The 17,250-nt window shown below is 43.8% G+C and overlaps 1 protein-coding gene across 1 annotated transcript in view; it reads right to left on the bottom strand.

The window, feature by feature from the left end:
* LOC132406997 (putative phosphoenolpyruvate synthase) overlaps window positions 1–17,250 on the bottom strand; it is a 201,257-nt gene that overhangs the window by 102,877 nt on the left and 81,130 nt on the right. The window contains exons 18-19 of the mRNA XM_059993185.1: window positions 16,504–16,604; window positions 14,842–14,913 (exon numbers count right to left, since the gene is read on the bottom strand). Coding sequence (XP_059849168.1) covers window positions 14,842–14,913; window positions 16,504–16,604 — 173 coding nt within the window. The remainder of the gene's footprint in view (window positions 1–14,841; window positions 14,914–16,503; window positions 16,605–17,250) is intronic.

The raw sequence follows: 17,250 nt of genomic DNA, 5'->3' as shown, positions 1-17,250 counted from the left end.
GAAATAGATCAGCTAGTTGAGGGTATCACAGCATCAACCTTGTACTCAGTGCAAGGCTAAATAACTGATTTTGAACTTCAGGAAGGGTAAGATAAGGGAACACACATCAGTCCTCATAGGGAGATCAGAGGTGGAAAGAGTGAACAATTTACTGAGTGTCAATATCTTTGAAGGCCCAATGTATCAATGCAGTTACAAAAAAGGCAGAGCAGCAGCTAATTTTCATGAGGAATTTGTGTAGATTTGGTACTTCACCAAAGACACTCACAAATTTCTACAGCTGTACCATGGAAAGCATTCTGACTGGCTTGCTCACTGTCGGTATGGGGTTGGGGGGCGGGGGGGTAGGCAGGGAGGGCTAATACACAGTATCAAAAGAAGCTGCAGAAAGTTGTGAACTTAGTCAGCTCCATCATAGACTCTAGCCTCCAGAGCATCCTGGACATCTTCAAGGAGAGATGCCTCAAAAAGGCGACATCCATCAATGAGGTGACTCAGGAGCCTGTGAGCATACACTCAACAATTCAGCATTAGCTTCTTCCTCTCTGCCATCAGATTTCTGAATGTACAATGAACCATGAACACAACCTCACTACTTTTTTGCACTACTCATTTAACTATCATACACATGTACTTACTGGAATTCAGATTGTATTATATTTCAATATACTGCCACTGCAAAAAATAAAAAATTTGACAACATATGCCAGTGATATTAAACCTGATTCTGATTCTCCCATCTTGTAAAGACCCTGCCCACTAGAAAGCAATGCCAAAACAACTTCCGTAGAAAATTTTTCCGAGATCACCCACATCATACGACAAGGCGCATAATAAATAAAGACAGCTGTTGCTAGCTTCTTGATTTCCTCCAACACTTTGTGTGTGTTGCAGACTTTTTTTTAATATTGACTTGCGAAATGGACTGTGACCATCCCACACAGAGCAGTACAAATACGCTAAACTTTCACTAGTATTTGGCCATGAATTAATAACGGTTGGGGTGGAATAATGAATTGAAGTGGCAAGTATTTAATTCATTATCCCACTCCTAGTCTAGCCTTGAAGTGGCTTCCTGTAGTATTGCAAAGCCAAATACAAGCAATAGGAACAGTTCCTCATCTTCAATCTATGTACACTGTAACCTAGAGGATTCAATACTGAATTTTCCAACTTCAGCTAACGTATTTTAGTCTATATCAGAAGTGGCAAGTTATGCCCATCATTTTTGCCGTTTTTGTTGTCCCTAATATAGTCTAAGCTGCTGGTTATCTCCAAAGCTTTACTCATAGATAAACTTTGTATAATCTGTTGTGTAACATCTCTGTTATGCTTATCCCAGCATACAGACTGCTCGTCAAGCGCTCCAGACCGGTTCAGAAGCAGGTGAAAACCTGGCCAGCAGGAGCCATCTCTGCTCTTCAAGGCTGCTTTGAGCACACTGACTGGCACATGTTCAGGGAGGCTGCAACCGATGGCGACTACCAACTTAGAGGAGTACACAGCATCAGTGACCAGCTACATCATCAAGTGCATCGACGACATCACTCTGTCCAAGACCATCATTACACGCACTAACCAGAAGCCATGGATGACCACGGAGGTGCATGCGCTGCTGAGGACCTGTGACTCTGCCTTCAGAGCAGGCGACAAGGCAGCCCTAACAACAACAAGGGCCAGACTGTCCCGAGCCATCAGGGGGGCAAAGTGTGCACATGCCCAGCGAATCCACAGCCACTTCCAGGACATCGGCGACACGCGGCGCATGTGGAAAGGCATTCAGGACATCACCAACTACGGGACAACATCACCTGACCATGCAGGTGATGCCTCCCTCCCAGATGCGCTGAACAACTTCTGCGCTCGTTTTGAGGCAGAACATGACGTGGTAGCGAGGAAGTCCACCCCTCCTTCAAATGACCAGGTGCTGTGTCTCACCGTAGCTAATGTGAGGAGAACACTGTGCAGGGTCAACCCACGGAAGGCTGCTGGACCAGACAATATTCCTGGCAGAGTGCGTAGTGGATGTGCAGACCAGCTAACAGATATTCTCACCGGTAGATCTTCAACATCTCCCTGAGCAACGCCATCGTTCCAACGTGCTTCAAGGCCGCCACCATCATCCCCGTGCCGAAGAAGTCTTCAGTGTCCTGCCTAAATGACTACTGTCCTGTTGCACTCACATCTATCATATGCAGTTCTCGTACTGTCCCAACCATTCAACACCCTCCACCTGGCCATAACCCACCTGGACAAAAAAGACACGTACATTTGGATGCTGTTCATAGACTTCAGTTCAGCATTCAATACAATCATCCCTCAGAAACTGATTGGAAAGCTGAACCTACTGTGCCTGAACACCTCCCTCTGCAACTGGATCCTAGACTTCCTGACTGGGAGACCTCAGTCAGTCCGGATTGGGTACGGCATCTCCAACATCATCACACTGAGCACGGGGGCCCCCCAGGGCTCTGTGTTCAATCCACTGCTGTTCACTCTGCTGACCCACGACTGTGCTGCAACACACAGCTCGAACCACATCATCAAGTTCACTGATGACATGACGGTGGTGGGTCTCATCAGCAAGAACGAGGAGTCAGCTTACAGAGAGGAGGTGCAGTGGCTAACGGACTGGTGCAGAGCCAACAACCTGTCTCTGAAAGTGAACAAAACAAAAGAGATGGTTGTTGACTTCAGGAGGACAGAGAGTAACCACTCTCTGCTGAACATCAATGGCTCCTCAGTAGAGATCATTAAGAGCACCAAATTTCTTGGTGTACACCTGGTGGAGAATCTCACATGGTCCCTCAACACCAGCTCCATAGCAAAGAAAGCCCAGCAGCATCTCTACTTCCTGCAAAGGCCGAGGAAAGTCTATCTCCCAACCCCCATCCTCATCACATTCTACAGAGGTTGTATTGAGAGCATCCTGAGCAAATGCATCACTGCCTGGTTCAGAAGTTGCACCATCTCAGATTGCAAGACCCTGCAATGGATAGTGAGGTCAGCTAAGAAGATCAACAGGGTCTCTCTTCCTGCCATTATGGACATTTACACCACACGCTGCATCCACAAAGCAAACGGCATTATGAAGGACCCCATGCACCCCTCATACAAACTCTTCTCCCTCCTGCCATCTGGGAAAAGGCACCGGAGCATTCAGGCTCTCACGACCAGACTATGTAACAGTTTCTTCCCCCAAGTTATCAGACTCCTCAATACCCAGAGCCTGGACTGACACAAACTTACTGCCCTCTACTGTGCCTATTGTCTGGCTTATTATTTATTGTAATGCCTGCAGTGTTTTGTGCATTTTATGCAGTCCTGTGTAGTTTTTTTTTTGTCTGTGTTGTTTTTACGCAGTTCAGTCTAGTTTTTGTACTGTTCCATGTAGCACCAAGGTTCTGAAAAATATTGTCTCGTATTTACTATGTACTGTACCAGCAGTTATGCTCCAAATGACAATAAAAAGTGACTTGACCTAACTTAATAACCTAACCACTGCTTACCTGTCATCTAGTCTGAACCTATCTTCTCCCCACCACTTCTGCTACCTAAAACTAACTTGTTTCCCATTTTTTGATGACGGGTCTTCAGCTTAACATCTTGTTCCTTTCTATTTTCCAAGACTTTGCTGGAAATGCTCATTGTTTCCAGCATTTTCTGGCTTCATTTCAGATTTCCACCATCTGTAGTTCTTTTTTGTTTGATTTTTATGTTCAAACATTGCTGTCTTGAGTTTGTGTATGGCTTTGTTTGAAATATTTTCACCCAAACCTTCTATCTCAGCAATACTTTGATTCCAGGAAGCTTCATCATCCTGTTTGTTGTCTAAAGGGAGGAGATTACACACTTATTCCAATGTAATCAGTGTGGAGCTGAACTGACATTCTGTACTGACTCCTGTCTTTAGAGTTGTTTCTGTACTCAGGAAAAAGAAAGCTGCTAGTGTTGTCTTCTCTTCTTCAGCAACTCAACTGGTGCTATGGTTAATTACAAACTTCTCAAATTCACACTCTGAAAGCGAACAGTGACTCCAAGCCCTCAACATAAGAGATTCTGCAGATGCTCAGAATACAGAGTACCACACAGAAAATGCTGGAGGAGCTCACCAAGTCAGGTGGGATCTATGGAGAGCAAAAGAAACAGTCAACCTTTCAGGCTTAGACGCCTCATCGGAACAACATTAAACGGACAGACAAGAACCTGATCAGCAGATCTTGATGAAGACTCTCTCCCTGAAATGCCAACCCTTTATTCCTCTCCATAGATGCTCCCTGTCTTGCTAAATTCCTCTGGTATTTTGTGTGTGACTCAATGCCCTTGATTATTTTGGTTATCTTTAATGGCTGTGATTCTTTATCTCTTCGTTGCCAATGTAGGAGGCAAAGTTTGTCTGCTCGGTAGCTTCTCAACCTTCGAGTTCATTTCAGGGTGTGCAAACATATGTACACATCATGCAAAGAGTTCAAACAAATTATATATAGTTCATTACCACAAAGACAAGCGATTCTGAAAATAATGGAAATCCAGTGCAACAAACCCAAAATGTTGCATTTAATGAATAGTTTATTCAAGACTGCCATTAGAACTATCTATAATGTTGCCACCTTCAGTGTCACATGACAGAATTCTTAACAGAGTGTCAGCCTTAGAACAAAAATTACAATTCAAAGCATTAACACATACACTCGATGGTCACTTTATTTGGTATCTTCTGTACCTCAAATTGGCCACTGAGTGCTTGTTTCTGATCTTCCACTGATGTAGCCCATCCACCTCTTCCACACAATACTGTTGCAACACGTGTTTATTTGAGTTACTGTCGCCTTTCTGACAGCTTTAACCAGTCTAGCCGTTGTCCTCTGACCTCTATCATTAGCAAGGCATTTTCTGCCACTCACTGGATTTTTAAAAGCTTGTTTCTGCAACATTTTCGGTAAACTCTAGAGACTGCTGAGCATAGAAATTACAGGAACCACCCTCCCTGGTGCCAACAATCACTCCACATCCAAAATCACTTAGATCATATTTCTTCCCCATTCTGATGTTTTGTCTGAACAACAACTGAACCTCTTCACCATGTCTGCACGCCTTTATGCATTGAGTTGCTGCACGTGATTGGCTGATTAGAAATTAGCATTATCGAGCAGGTGTACCTAACAAAGTGGCCACTGAGTATATCTAACATTAGGGCCGTTTTCTTAGGAACAAAAGAGATAGAGGAAAGATTGACTAACAATCTTTCCTCTAAAGATTCCTACACAGAAAGTAGAGACGCTGCTGGGCTTTCTTTGCTACGGAGTGGTGTTGAGGGACTAAATGAGATTCTTTGCCAGGTGAACACCAAGATGATCTGGCTTGTCTGTGCTTTCCACAGCCTACTGAGCTGTATCTGTGCCCAGTCACAGAGAATCAGGTTAATTCATCATCACAAGCAATTGGCAAACCTTGCTCTAACAAAAATACTCTTTCACCAGTGCATCAAGGAGAAGGAAAACTTGTGATATGACTCAGTGGGATTCCAGTCTCGCACTACTATTGCTGATGGAAAAGCACTCAGTATCATCAACATCAGGCCAATATGGTCTGGCAAACAATTTGGATTTGTTTGCCAGTAGCATCTAAATCATAATAATGAATAAAAAATACACATCATAAGACAGAGGAGCAGAATTAGGCCACATAGCTCATCAAGCCTGCTCTGCCATTCCATCAAGACTGATTCCAGATCCCAATTCAACCCCATACACCTGCCTTCTCCCCATGTCATTTGATGCCCTGACCAATCAGGAAACTATCAACTTCCACCTTAAATATGTGCAAGGACTTGGCTTCCACTGCAGTCTGTGGAAGAGGGTTCCACAGATTCACTTGCCACTTGCTAAAAAATTGTCCTTCCCTCTATTCTAAAAGATCACCCTCCCCCCCCCCACCCCCCGCCAATTTTGAGATTGTGACTCTAGTTCTGGATACCTCCACCGAAGGAAACATCCTCTCCATAGCCACCCTATCTAGTCCTTTCAACATTTGGTAGGTTTCAATGAGACTCACCCGCATTCTTCTGAACTCCAGTGAGCACAGACCAAAAGCTGCCAAAATGCTCCTCGTATGTTACCCCCTTCATCCCCAGAATCATCCTAATGAACCTTCTCTGGACTCGCTCCAATGCAACATCCACCCTTTCTGAGATATGGAGCCCAAGGCTTTTGACAATACTCCAAGTGTGACTTGACTAACATCTTATGAAACCTCAGCATTATCTTCTCGCTTTTTTATATTCTGTTCCCCTTGAAATAAATGTCACCTTGCATTTGCTTTCTTTACCATAGACTCAACCTGTAAATTAACCTTCTGGGAGTCTTGCATTAGATCTCTGAAGTCCCTCTGTACACCTGATGTTTGAAACTCCTCCCCATATAGCTAATAATTCACACTATTTACCAAAATGTATAGCATACATTTCCCAGCTCTGTATTCCATCTGCTATTTTTTGTCCATTCTTCCAATTTGTCCAAGTCCTGCTCCTGCTGCAATCGCATTGCTTCCTCAGCACCACCTACCCCCCACTTATCTTTGTATCAACCGCAAACTTTGCCTCAAAGCCATCAATTCCATTATCAAAATCAATGAAAAACAAAGTGAAAAGTAGCGTTCCCACTACTGACCCCTAAGGAACACCACTAGTCACCGACAGCCAATCAAAAAAGGCCCCCTTTATTCCCACTCACTGCCTCCTGCCTGTCAGCCATTCTGCTATTCATGCCAGTATCTCTCCTGTAACATCATAGGATTTTATCTTAAGTAGCCTGATGTGTTGCTCCTTATCAAATGACCTCTGAAAACCCAAGTAAATGACATCTACTGCTTCTCCTCTGTCCACCTGCTTGTTACTTCCTCGAAGAACTCCAACAGATTTGTCAGGTAAAATTTCCCTTAACAGAACCCATGCTGACTTTGACTTACTTTTGGGGTCTCCAAGTACCCCGAAACTGCATTCTTAATAATAGACTCCAAAACTTTCCCAGCCAGCGAGGTTAGGATAACTGGTCAATAATTTTACTTCTTTTGTCTTCCTCTCTTCTTAAAGAGCAGAGTGACATTTGCAATCTTCCAGTACTCCGGCACCATGCCAGAATCAAGTGTTTCTTGAATGATCATGACAAAAGCTATCTCTTCAGCAACCTCTCTCGGGACGCTGGGATGTAGTCCACCTGGTTCAGGTGACTCATCCACCTTAAGAGTCTGCCTGGCAATTTTTCCTTTATAATAGCAATGGGCCTCACTCCAGCTCCCTGACACTCATGCACCTTTGGCACACAGCTATTGAATTGACTTTATTTCTTACATCCTTCACATACATGTGGAGTAAAAATCTTTACGTTATGTCTCCATCTAAATGTACAATGTGCAATCATAGTAATTTGTAATAAATAGAACAATGAATGTAACATCGAATACACTCAAATCAGCATGAGTTAATCAGTCTGATGGCCTAGTGGAAGAAGCTGTCTGGAGTCTGTTGCTCCTGACTTTTATGCTGCAGTACTTTTTCCCAGATGGTAGCAGCTTATGTGCTTGTGGTTGGGGTGACTAGGGTCCCCAGTGATCCTACAGGCCTTTTTATTAAAAAAAAACACACCTGTCTCTGTAAATCTCCTGAATCATGGGAAGTTCACAACTATAGATGCGCTGGGCTGTCCACACCACTCTCTGCAGAATCCTGCAATTAAGGGAAGTACAGTTCCCACACCAGGCAGCCAGTCAGGATGCTCTCATTTGTGTCCCTGTACTTAGTTCTCAAGATTCTAGTGTCTTCCACAGTGAAGACAGATGTAAAGTACTTATTAAATTCATCTGCTATTTCTTTGTTCCCCATTATTACCTCTCCTGCATCACTTTCCAGTGGTCCAATATCCACCCTCATCTCCCTTTTACTCTTTACATAACTGAAACAAACATTTGGTGTCCTGCTTTATATTACTGGCTAGTCTGCCCTCATATTTCATCTTTTCCCTTCGTATAGCTTTTTTAAAATTTGCCTTTTGTTGGATTTTAAAAGCTTCCCAATCATCCAACTTCCCACTCACTTTGTTACTTTATATGCCCTTCCCTTGGCTTTTATGCAGTCCTTAACTTCCCTTGTCAGCCACAGTTGTCTACCCCTACCAGTTAAGAACTTTTTCTCTTGAGGGATATACCTTTTCTGCGCCTTGCGAACTATCATCATCTTGGAGTCCACAGATTACTCATGTTTCACAGTGCTGTAAATTCTGTAAAGTTTAAGTACTTTATTCTCAAGGAATTTGGCTATCATAGTGGAAATTATATGCCACAGATACACAGATGTGATAATTTGGAGTTCTGAATAGGAAACTTTTACATCCAATCGAGCAAGCAATTTATTCCATTATTCTGTTATTCCATCTCAATGTTATTTTCAACTCAATTCAAACCTTTAACACAAGGGTTCATAAGGACATAAGAAATGGGAGGAGTAGGCCATCTGGCCCATCAAGCCTACACCAACACTCAATAAAATCATGGCTGATCTGGTTATGGACTCAGCTCCACATACCTGCATTTTCTCATTAATTCCCCTGTGAAAAATCTGTCAAAGTGGGTCTTAAATATATTTAAATGAGGCAGCCTCTACTGCTTCCCTGGCAGAAGAAATCTACAGATACACTACTCTCTGGGAGAAAGCAACACACACAAAATGCTGGTGGAACACAGCAGGCCAGGAAGCATCTATAGGGAGAAGCACTGTCGACGTTTCGGGCCGAGACCCTTCGTCAGGACAAAGGAAATATAGTAAGAGGGAGAGGGGAAAATGCGAAATGATAGGAGAAGACCAGAGGGGGCAGGGTGAAGCTGAGAGCCGGAAAGGTGATTAGCAAAAGGGATACAGAGGTGGAGAAGGGAAAGAGACAGGAGGCCTAGGGAGAAAGAAGGAGGGAGGGGAGCACCAGAGGGAGATGGAGAGCAGGCAGCGTGATGGGCAAAAAGACAAAGAGAAAAAGGAGGAGGGGGAAAAAAAACTAAATATATCAAGGATGGGGTAAGAAGGGGAGGAGGGGCATTAACGGAAGTTAGATAAGTCAATGTTCATGCCATCATGTTGGAGGCTACCCAGCCGGTATATAAGGTGTTGTTCCTCCAACGTGAATGTGGCTTTACCTTGACAGTAGAGGAGCCATGGATAGACATATCAGAATGGGAATGGGACGTGGAATTAAAATGTGTGGCCACGGTGAGATCCTGCTTTCTCTGGCGGACAGTGCATAGATGTTCAGCGAAATGGTCTCCCAGTCTGCGTCGGGTCTCACCAATACATAAAAGACCACACCGGGAGCAACGAATGCAGTATACCACACTAGTCGACTCATAGGTGAAGTGTTGCCTCACCTGGAAGGACTGTCTGGGGCCCTGAATGGTAGTGATGGAGGAAGTGTAAGAGCAGGTGTAGCAATTGTTCCGCTTACGAGGATAAATGCCAGGAGGGAGATCGGTGGGAAGGGATGGCGGGGGGGGGGGGGGACGACAAATGGACAAGGGAGTCATGGGGAGCAATCCCTGCGGAAAGCAGAAAGTTGTGGGGGGGCTCCATGTTTGCTCTCTGGGGGAAAAATCTCTCCTCATTTCCATCCTAAATCTACACTCAGAAGCTACTTTTTTGGGCACACCAGCTTGTTAATGCAAAAATCTAATTAGCCAATCACGTGGCAACAACTCAGTGCATAAAAGCTTGCAGACATGGTCCCGAGGTTCAGTTGTTGTTCAGACCAAATATCAGAATAGAGAAAAAATGTGATCTAAGTGACTTTGATTGCTGGTGTCAGACAGGTTGTGTTAAGAATATCAAAAGAGTCTTCAGAGTTAAAAGAGAATGATGCAAACAACACATTAAAAAAAATTCAGTGAGCAGCAGTTTTGTGGGTGAAAATGCCTTGTTAACGAGGGAAGTCAAAGGAAAATAGCCAGATTTGTTCATGCTGACAGGAAGGTGACTAAAATAATCATGCATTGTAATGGTGGTGTGCAAAAGATAGTTTCTACAACAGAAGTCAACATATGTACCTAATAAAGTGGTCACTGAGTACATTCCCCTGAAACCTGAGGCTGTGTTCTCTCATTTAACAGTGGAAGCAACTTTCCTGCCTCTAGCTTATCAACCCCATTCATAATTTTATGTGTTTTGATAGGATTGTTTTTCTCCTTCTGAATTTCAGCAAGTACTGTCCCAGACAACTCAATCATTCCTTATAGGATAACCCCTTCATCTCTGGATCCAACTTTGTGACCCTCCTCCCTCACCGCCTCCAAAGCCAGTACATCTTTCCTCAAGTAAGGAAGGTGCAGGACAGATACATCACAAATCTAAAGGGAGAATGAGGCAACCATGCATGACAAGGAAAGTCAAATACAGCAGAAAAGCAAAAGAGTTGGCAAAAATTAGTAGGAAGTTGGAGGATTGGAAAGCGTTTTAAAAAGAATCAGCAGAATGCAACTGAACAAACCATAAGGAGAGAAAAGATGAAATATGAAGACAAGAAAGTCAATAATATCAAAGAAGACAGCAAGTTTTTTTCCCCCAGATATATAAAGAGTAAAACAGAAGCAAGAGTTGATATTGAACCATTAGAAAATTACACCGGAGAGGTAGTAATGGGGGAATCAAAGAAATAGTGGATCAGCACAATAAGTATTTTGTGCCAGTCTTCATTGTGGAAGACACTAGCAGTATACCAGAAATTTGAGTATGACAGGGGGCAGAACTGTGTGTAGCCACTATATCTAAAGAGAAGGTGCTTGAAAATCTGAAAGGTCTGAAGGTAGTTAACTCACCTGGACCAAATGGACTACACCCCAGGGCTCAGAAAGAGGTAGCTGAAGAAATTGCAGAGGCATTAGTAGTGATCTTTCGAGAATCACTTGATCTTTTATGGTTCTGGAGGTCTGGAAAACTGCAAATGTCATACCACTCTTTAAGAAGGGGGGGCAGAAGAGAGGAAATTATAAGGCCAATTAACTTGATTTCAGTGATGCTGAAGATGTTGGAGTCCATTATAAGGATGAAGTTTTGGTTGACTTGAACACACATGATAAAATAGGCCAAATTCAGCATGGTTTCTGTGAGTGGAAATCTTGCCTGACATATCTACTGGAATTCTTTGAGGAAGTAACAGGTAGGTTAGACATAGGAGAGTTAATGGGTGCTGTTTACTTGGATTTTCAGAAGGCTGAACATGAGACTGCTTAACAATACAAGAGCAAAAATACTAACGCAGATAGAAGACTGGCTGATTGGTAGGAGGCAAAGAGTAGGAATAAAGGGAAGCTATTCTGGGTAGCTACCTGTGACAAGTAGTGTTCCAGAGGGTTTGGCATTGGGACTGCTTCTTTTCACGCTACATGTCAATGATTTGGACAGCAGAATTCATGACTTTGTGGCCAAGTTTGCAGATGATACAAAGATGATGGAGGAGCAAGTAGTGTTCAGGAAACAGCGAGTCTGCAGAAGATCTTGGACACATTGGATACTTGGACAAAGAAGTGGCAGATCGAAGTGGCAATAGGGAAGTTTATGTACATGTAGAAGGGATAAAGGTGTAGACTATTTTCTAATCATAAAGAAAATTCAAAAATCAGAAGTGCAAAGGGACTTCAGCAATCTTCTGCAGGATTCTCTAAAGGTTAACTTGTAGATTGAGTCAGTGGTAAGGAAGGCAAATGCAATGTTAGCATTCATTTCCGGAGGGCTAGAATATAAGGGATGTAATGCTGAGACATTATAAGATGTTGGTCACACTGGGAGTACTGTGAATAGTTTGGGGCTCCTTATTTAAGAAAGGTTGTGATGGCACTGCAGAGGGTCCAGAGGAGTTTCACGTGAACATTTCTGGGAGTGAAAGGGTTAATGTATGAGGAGTCTTTTATGGGTCTGGACCTGTACTTGCTGGTGTTTAGAAGAATGCGGGGGTGGGGGGGACATTTGATATTAATCTACTCACTGTGTCCATTTATAGAAAATTAGTTTTATTTGTCACATGTACATCAAAGCACACAGTAAATGTGTGGTTTTGTGTCGACAACCAATACCATCCGAGGATGTGCAGTGGGCAGCCCTCAAGTGTCAGTGCACTTCCGGCACCAACATAGCCCTAACCCATATTTCTTCAGAATGTGGGAGGAAACCAGAGCACCTGGAGGAGACCCACACAGTGATGGGGAGAAAGCATAAACTCCTTAAAGACAGCCACAGGAATTTAAACACGACTGCTGATCGCTGCTTCTGTAAACTTATTCACTGCCTGTTACGCCGCTGGCACTTAGGGCAGCAGTTAAGGCCCTCCATCTCTGGCAGTGTTCAGGGCTTCCTTCATCGTGTCAGTAGCTTCCTCTCGGTTTTCACTACTGTTAGTGATGGAAGTCTTGAGTGGAGACCCAGGAATACCTTTGTACTCAGCGGTGGGAGGGGGGGGGTTCTACATTGCTGTTTCCATAACAATTTTGTTTTGCTATTCAGGGTTGTTAGCCCTGAATTAACCCCTGAATCTGGAGGACTGGTGGACCACTCTTAGTCTGGGCTCTACCCATTGACCTGTTTGGCATGTGTGACCCCACCAAGAGCCAAAGCGTAAAGCCCTGACTCCAGCCAGTATGGTTCTCCGGGTCACTGAGGCACATAAGCCTCCAAACCATGACAAGACTGTGGTCCTCTCAGAGGTGATTCTGTAAAGTGTTGCCCTAAATGCCTCGCTACCCTGGCACTTGATACGAATCTATTGCCAAATGAAATACATGTGCTCAAGAATCACTGGCCCACATCTCCTTCTATTTCTGTTAGTTTTTTTATAGTCTCAAAAATACACCCTAATTCACCATTTTATATCAGTGCTGTGCACCAGAGAGCAGCCAATGAATGCAAGCCTGGAGAACCAAGGATAATAACAAATTTCCAAATATCTTCCTCTGACTAAAATATCAGTAAGCCTGGCCATCAAAATTCTTCAAACAATTTCTCTTCTAAATATAATCCGAAGTAGTTTAAAATCATCTGCCAGCAGGTGATTTTAAGGATTACTGTCAATCAGAGTTAAGATCAAGGTAGATTTGTGTTGTTTTGATTGCATAATGTCATTACACTATAAGTGTTGACCTGTTGAAGAGTACAAGGAACGGAATGGGAAACTGTGACTCATTGTGCTCTCAAGTTGCTGCTCTGTGCTCCAGGTACAGATGGCTGAGTTGGGAAGTTCGGTTTGTACAAGAGATTAGCGGTATTTGTCACATGTACATCGAAACATCCAAACACACAAAGAAATGCGTCACAAACAAGTGAAAATCTGTAGCTGCTGGAAATCCGAGCAACACACACAAAATGCTGGAGGAACTCAGCAGGACGGGCAGCCCCTACGGAAAAGAGTAGAGTTGACGTTTTGGGCCGAGACCCTTCGGCAGGACTGGAGAAAAAAAAAAGAGATGCAGGGCCGAAGAAGGGTGTGGTGAACTATGTGCCTGTCTGGACACGCCCCCTGCTGAATGCTCCTGTGGCTCCTCCCACAGGCCCCTGTATAAAGGCGATCTGAGGCCTGACGCTCGGCCTCAGTCTCCAGGACATAGTATGATGGACACTCACTCCTGGTTCCTTCTTCCAGTCAATAAAAGCCGATATCTCGCCTTACGTCTCAGTGTGAGTTATTGATGGTGCATCAAAGGGAGAGTCCAACTGGAGAGAAGGGAAGGCCATGGAAAAAAGAAAAGGAGGGAGTTGATGGGAATGCAAGGAAATAAGGTGAAGGAGGGAAAAGGGATGGGGATTGGTGGGGGGGGGGGGGGTTCCCAGGCCATTACCAGAAGTTCGGGAAATCGATATTCATGCCATCAGGTTGGATGCTACCCAGACTGAATATAAGGTGTTGTTACTCCAACTGAGTATAGCCTCAGTGTGACAGTAGAGGAGGCCATCAATTGACATATCGGAATGGGAATGGAAAGTAGAATTAAAATGGTGTCCACTAGGAGACCCCGCTTCTTCCGGTGGACAGAGCGTTGGCACTCAGCAAAACAATCTCCCAACCTACGTCAGGTCTCACCAATGTACAGGAGACCAACCAAGAACACCAGACACAGCATATGACCCCAATAGACTCTCAGGTGAAGTGTTGCCTCACCTGGAAGGATTGCTTGGGGCTCTGAATGGTAGCGAAGGAGGTGGTGTAGGGTAGTTGGGGTATTTCTTCTGCTTGCAAGGGTAAGTACCAGCTGGGAGATCAGCAGAGAGGAACGAATAGACAAGGGAGGCCCTGTGAAAAGCAGAAAGTGGGGGGAGAGTCAGAGTAAAAATATGCTTGGTGGAGGGATCCCATTGGAGATTGGGGAGGTTCCAGAGAGTTATGTGCTAGATGCGAAGGCTGGTGGGGTGGTAGGTGAGGACAAGAGGAATCCTATCCCTGGTAGGGTGGCAGGGGGATGGGGTAGGACCAAACATGTGTGAAATGGAAGGGATGCAGTTGAGGGCAGTGTTGATGGTGGAGGAAGGGAAGCCCCTTTCTTTGAAAAAGGAGGACATCTCCTTCACTTGTCTCAACAATCAACGGCCCATGGACATGCTGGCACTGCCCACAAGTGTCGCCATCATGCCCATAATTTAATAATCTTTGGAATATGGGCCATTACTTGAGCACCTGAAGGAAACTGACACAGTCACAAGGTGAACAGGCAGATTCGTTACCACAGTAGTTTGGAATTTAACCCCGACTGTGATCGCAAGGTTGGTGGTGCTGTAAAGCATTATGCAAAGTGTGCTGCTGTTTTGCAGTATTTAAAAAATCTTACCTGCAGTAAGTAAATGTGAGAATCTTTTATTGCCCACTCAATATCCCTTGGAGTTCTGTAGATTTTTTGCACCTGGGGTACAAAGACAAAGAAAATGTTCATGCCTTTACGTCTACTCATATTCCGGTGTGCATGCCTTTGTGAATATAGATATGATATTTCCAAAGCTATCTCAATCTGGCCTCCACTATACAGCTTTCATGAATTTCAGCCCTTTTGAAACCCTGCTGCCTATATTCCAGCTTGCACAAGTTTTCTCTAAACACACCAGTCCTGTACTCACTCCTGGTTCAGCACTTTGTCAATACAAAACCTCTGACTGACAATCCCCATCTCCATCCCTGGCAATCCCTCCACTCCGACAATGTACCAGTATCTCTGCGTCCCTGATCAAGAGTCTGCCTCTACTGTCATCATGTCTACAGCCAGTTGAGTCCTAACTTTTTTGAACTTCCTAAACCTTTTTGGCTCACTTGTAAAATTCTCTTTTGTAATCACCTCCTTGAAACATATACTAATATTTAATGAAGCCTGTGTGCTAATGATATTATTTCACTTCTAACATATTAAGATGGAGGTGGGATGAACTACATATACCTGTCTGGACACGCCCCCCCGCCCCCCCGCCCCCCCCCCCCGCTGACTGCTCCTGTGGCTCCTCCCACGGACCCCGGTATAAAGGTGATTGGAGACACTGCCCCGGCCTCAGTCTCCAGGACGCAATGTGGTGATCAATTGCTGCTTGTTCTTTCTTCCAGCCAATAAAAGCCTATATCTCGCCTCACGTCTCCGAGAGCTATTGATGGTGCATCAGGAGGCTGGATACAGATGTCTACACTGATCATTAGGAATGCAAAGCTATCAGTTCCATTCCCTTCTCCTTGATTCCTACACTGTACCCCTCTTCAAAGTAAATTTCTTATCAAAGTACATATATATAAAACCATATACAACCCTCTCACACATCCCCTTTGTTTCTTTCTGCCGTCAACTGAAATTAAGGGATATGGTCCTACAGCCGATTAACCAACTAGTTTGGGGTATGGGAGGAAATACACAGCAAGGATGTGCAAACTCTACTCAGACAACACCCAAAGTCAAAAATAAAACTGGATTCCAGGAGCCATGAGGCGTCAGCATTAAATTCTGCTTCACCATGCTGCCTTGTTCTGTATTTACCTTTCACCTGCTATTCCCAAATCCTTTCCCAAGCACACTCAATATAGAATTATGAACAGGACATCATTGCGTCATCAACTGGTTGTCTATACACATAACATTACTGTTTATAAATAGACGAAGTTGATTAATATTAATTATATAGAATTAATGAAAGGCAAGTAGGTAGATACCCAGCGATTTTCATCCCAGGTGGAAATATGAAATACAAAAGGACACAGATTCAAGGTTAGATGGGTTAGATAGTTAAAAGGATGTTTTTTTTTATATAACTGAGAGTGGCAGGTACCTAGAAGGGGAAGTGGCAGAAGTAGATATGACAGTAATCTAAGAGTCATTTAGACAGATGCACAAACAGGTAGGGAATGGAGAGAAACAGATTGTATGCAGGCAGATAGGATTAGTTAGGTCGCCAGCCTATTCCAATGCTGCACTGTTTCTATATTCACCAATTATAAATATTCTGCAAGAAATAATACAAACCTGAAAGGCCACTTGTCCCAATCTCAGAATCATATCCTCTGTCAGGCAACATTCTGAAGCATCTGAAACTGAAGTGTTTTCAACCACAACTCCGCCCTCATCTGAAATTGTTAAAAGGCTCTGATAAGTGTGGAGAATAGGCCTCATTTCCTCTAATCAATTTGGATTCAGACTCTGGTTTCCTTTTATTTAATAATTTGGAGTGAAGGGCTGAAGTTGGGAGTAATTGTGGAAGGGGAAGGTGGTTGGAGTGATCTGGTGGGGGAATTGGGGCTAGGGAGGGAGAGAGAAGGACTGATTGTGGAGAGGTTCTGTGGCTAATTAGGGAGAGAAGGTTTAGTGTGCCTCAGGGACAAGATGCAGTGAGAGTTTTGCATGTGATCACAAAGGAGACCGCATTTTGAAAGTTGGAGAAGACATGGGAAAATAACAGTTTGGGAGCTCATTGCAAAAATGTTGCCTGATTGCCATCAGGGCTGGCTGAATGCTTATCAGTTTCTTATTGTCAGAGATTATACAGATGGATGGGGTAAAATTTACAGATCGAGCTTGTGTGTTGTACAAGAAATTATATCATTTTATATGACATGAAAGTATGTCTTTATTAAATTGGAAAAGTGCAATTGTGCAGTTTCGAAGTGGGTTTGGGTTGAGGTTTGACATGCTTAACATTTTAATTCCTGCCTCAACAAAAATTCAGCTGTTTGTAGGGACTAGTTGTATTCCTCAGGGCTTCTAAAAGCCGGC

This window comes from Hypanus sabinus, chromosome 17 (assembly GCF_030144855.1).
Source record: "Hypanus sabinus isolate sHypSab1 chromosome 17, sHypSab1.hap1, whole genome shotgun sequence".
Taxonomy (NCBI): domain Eukaryota; kingdom Metazoa; phylum Chordata; class Chondrichthyes; order Myliobatiformes; family Dasyatidae; genus Hypanus; species Hypanus sabinus.
This window is presented reverse-complemented; position numbering and strand designations above follow the sequence as displayed.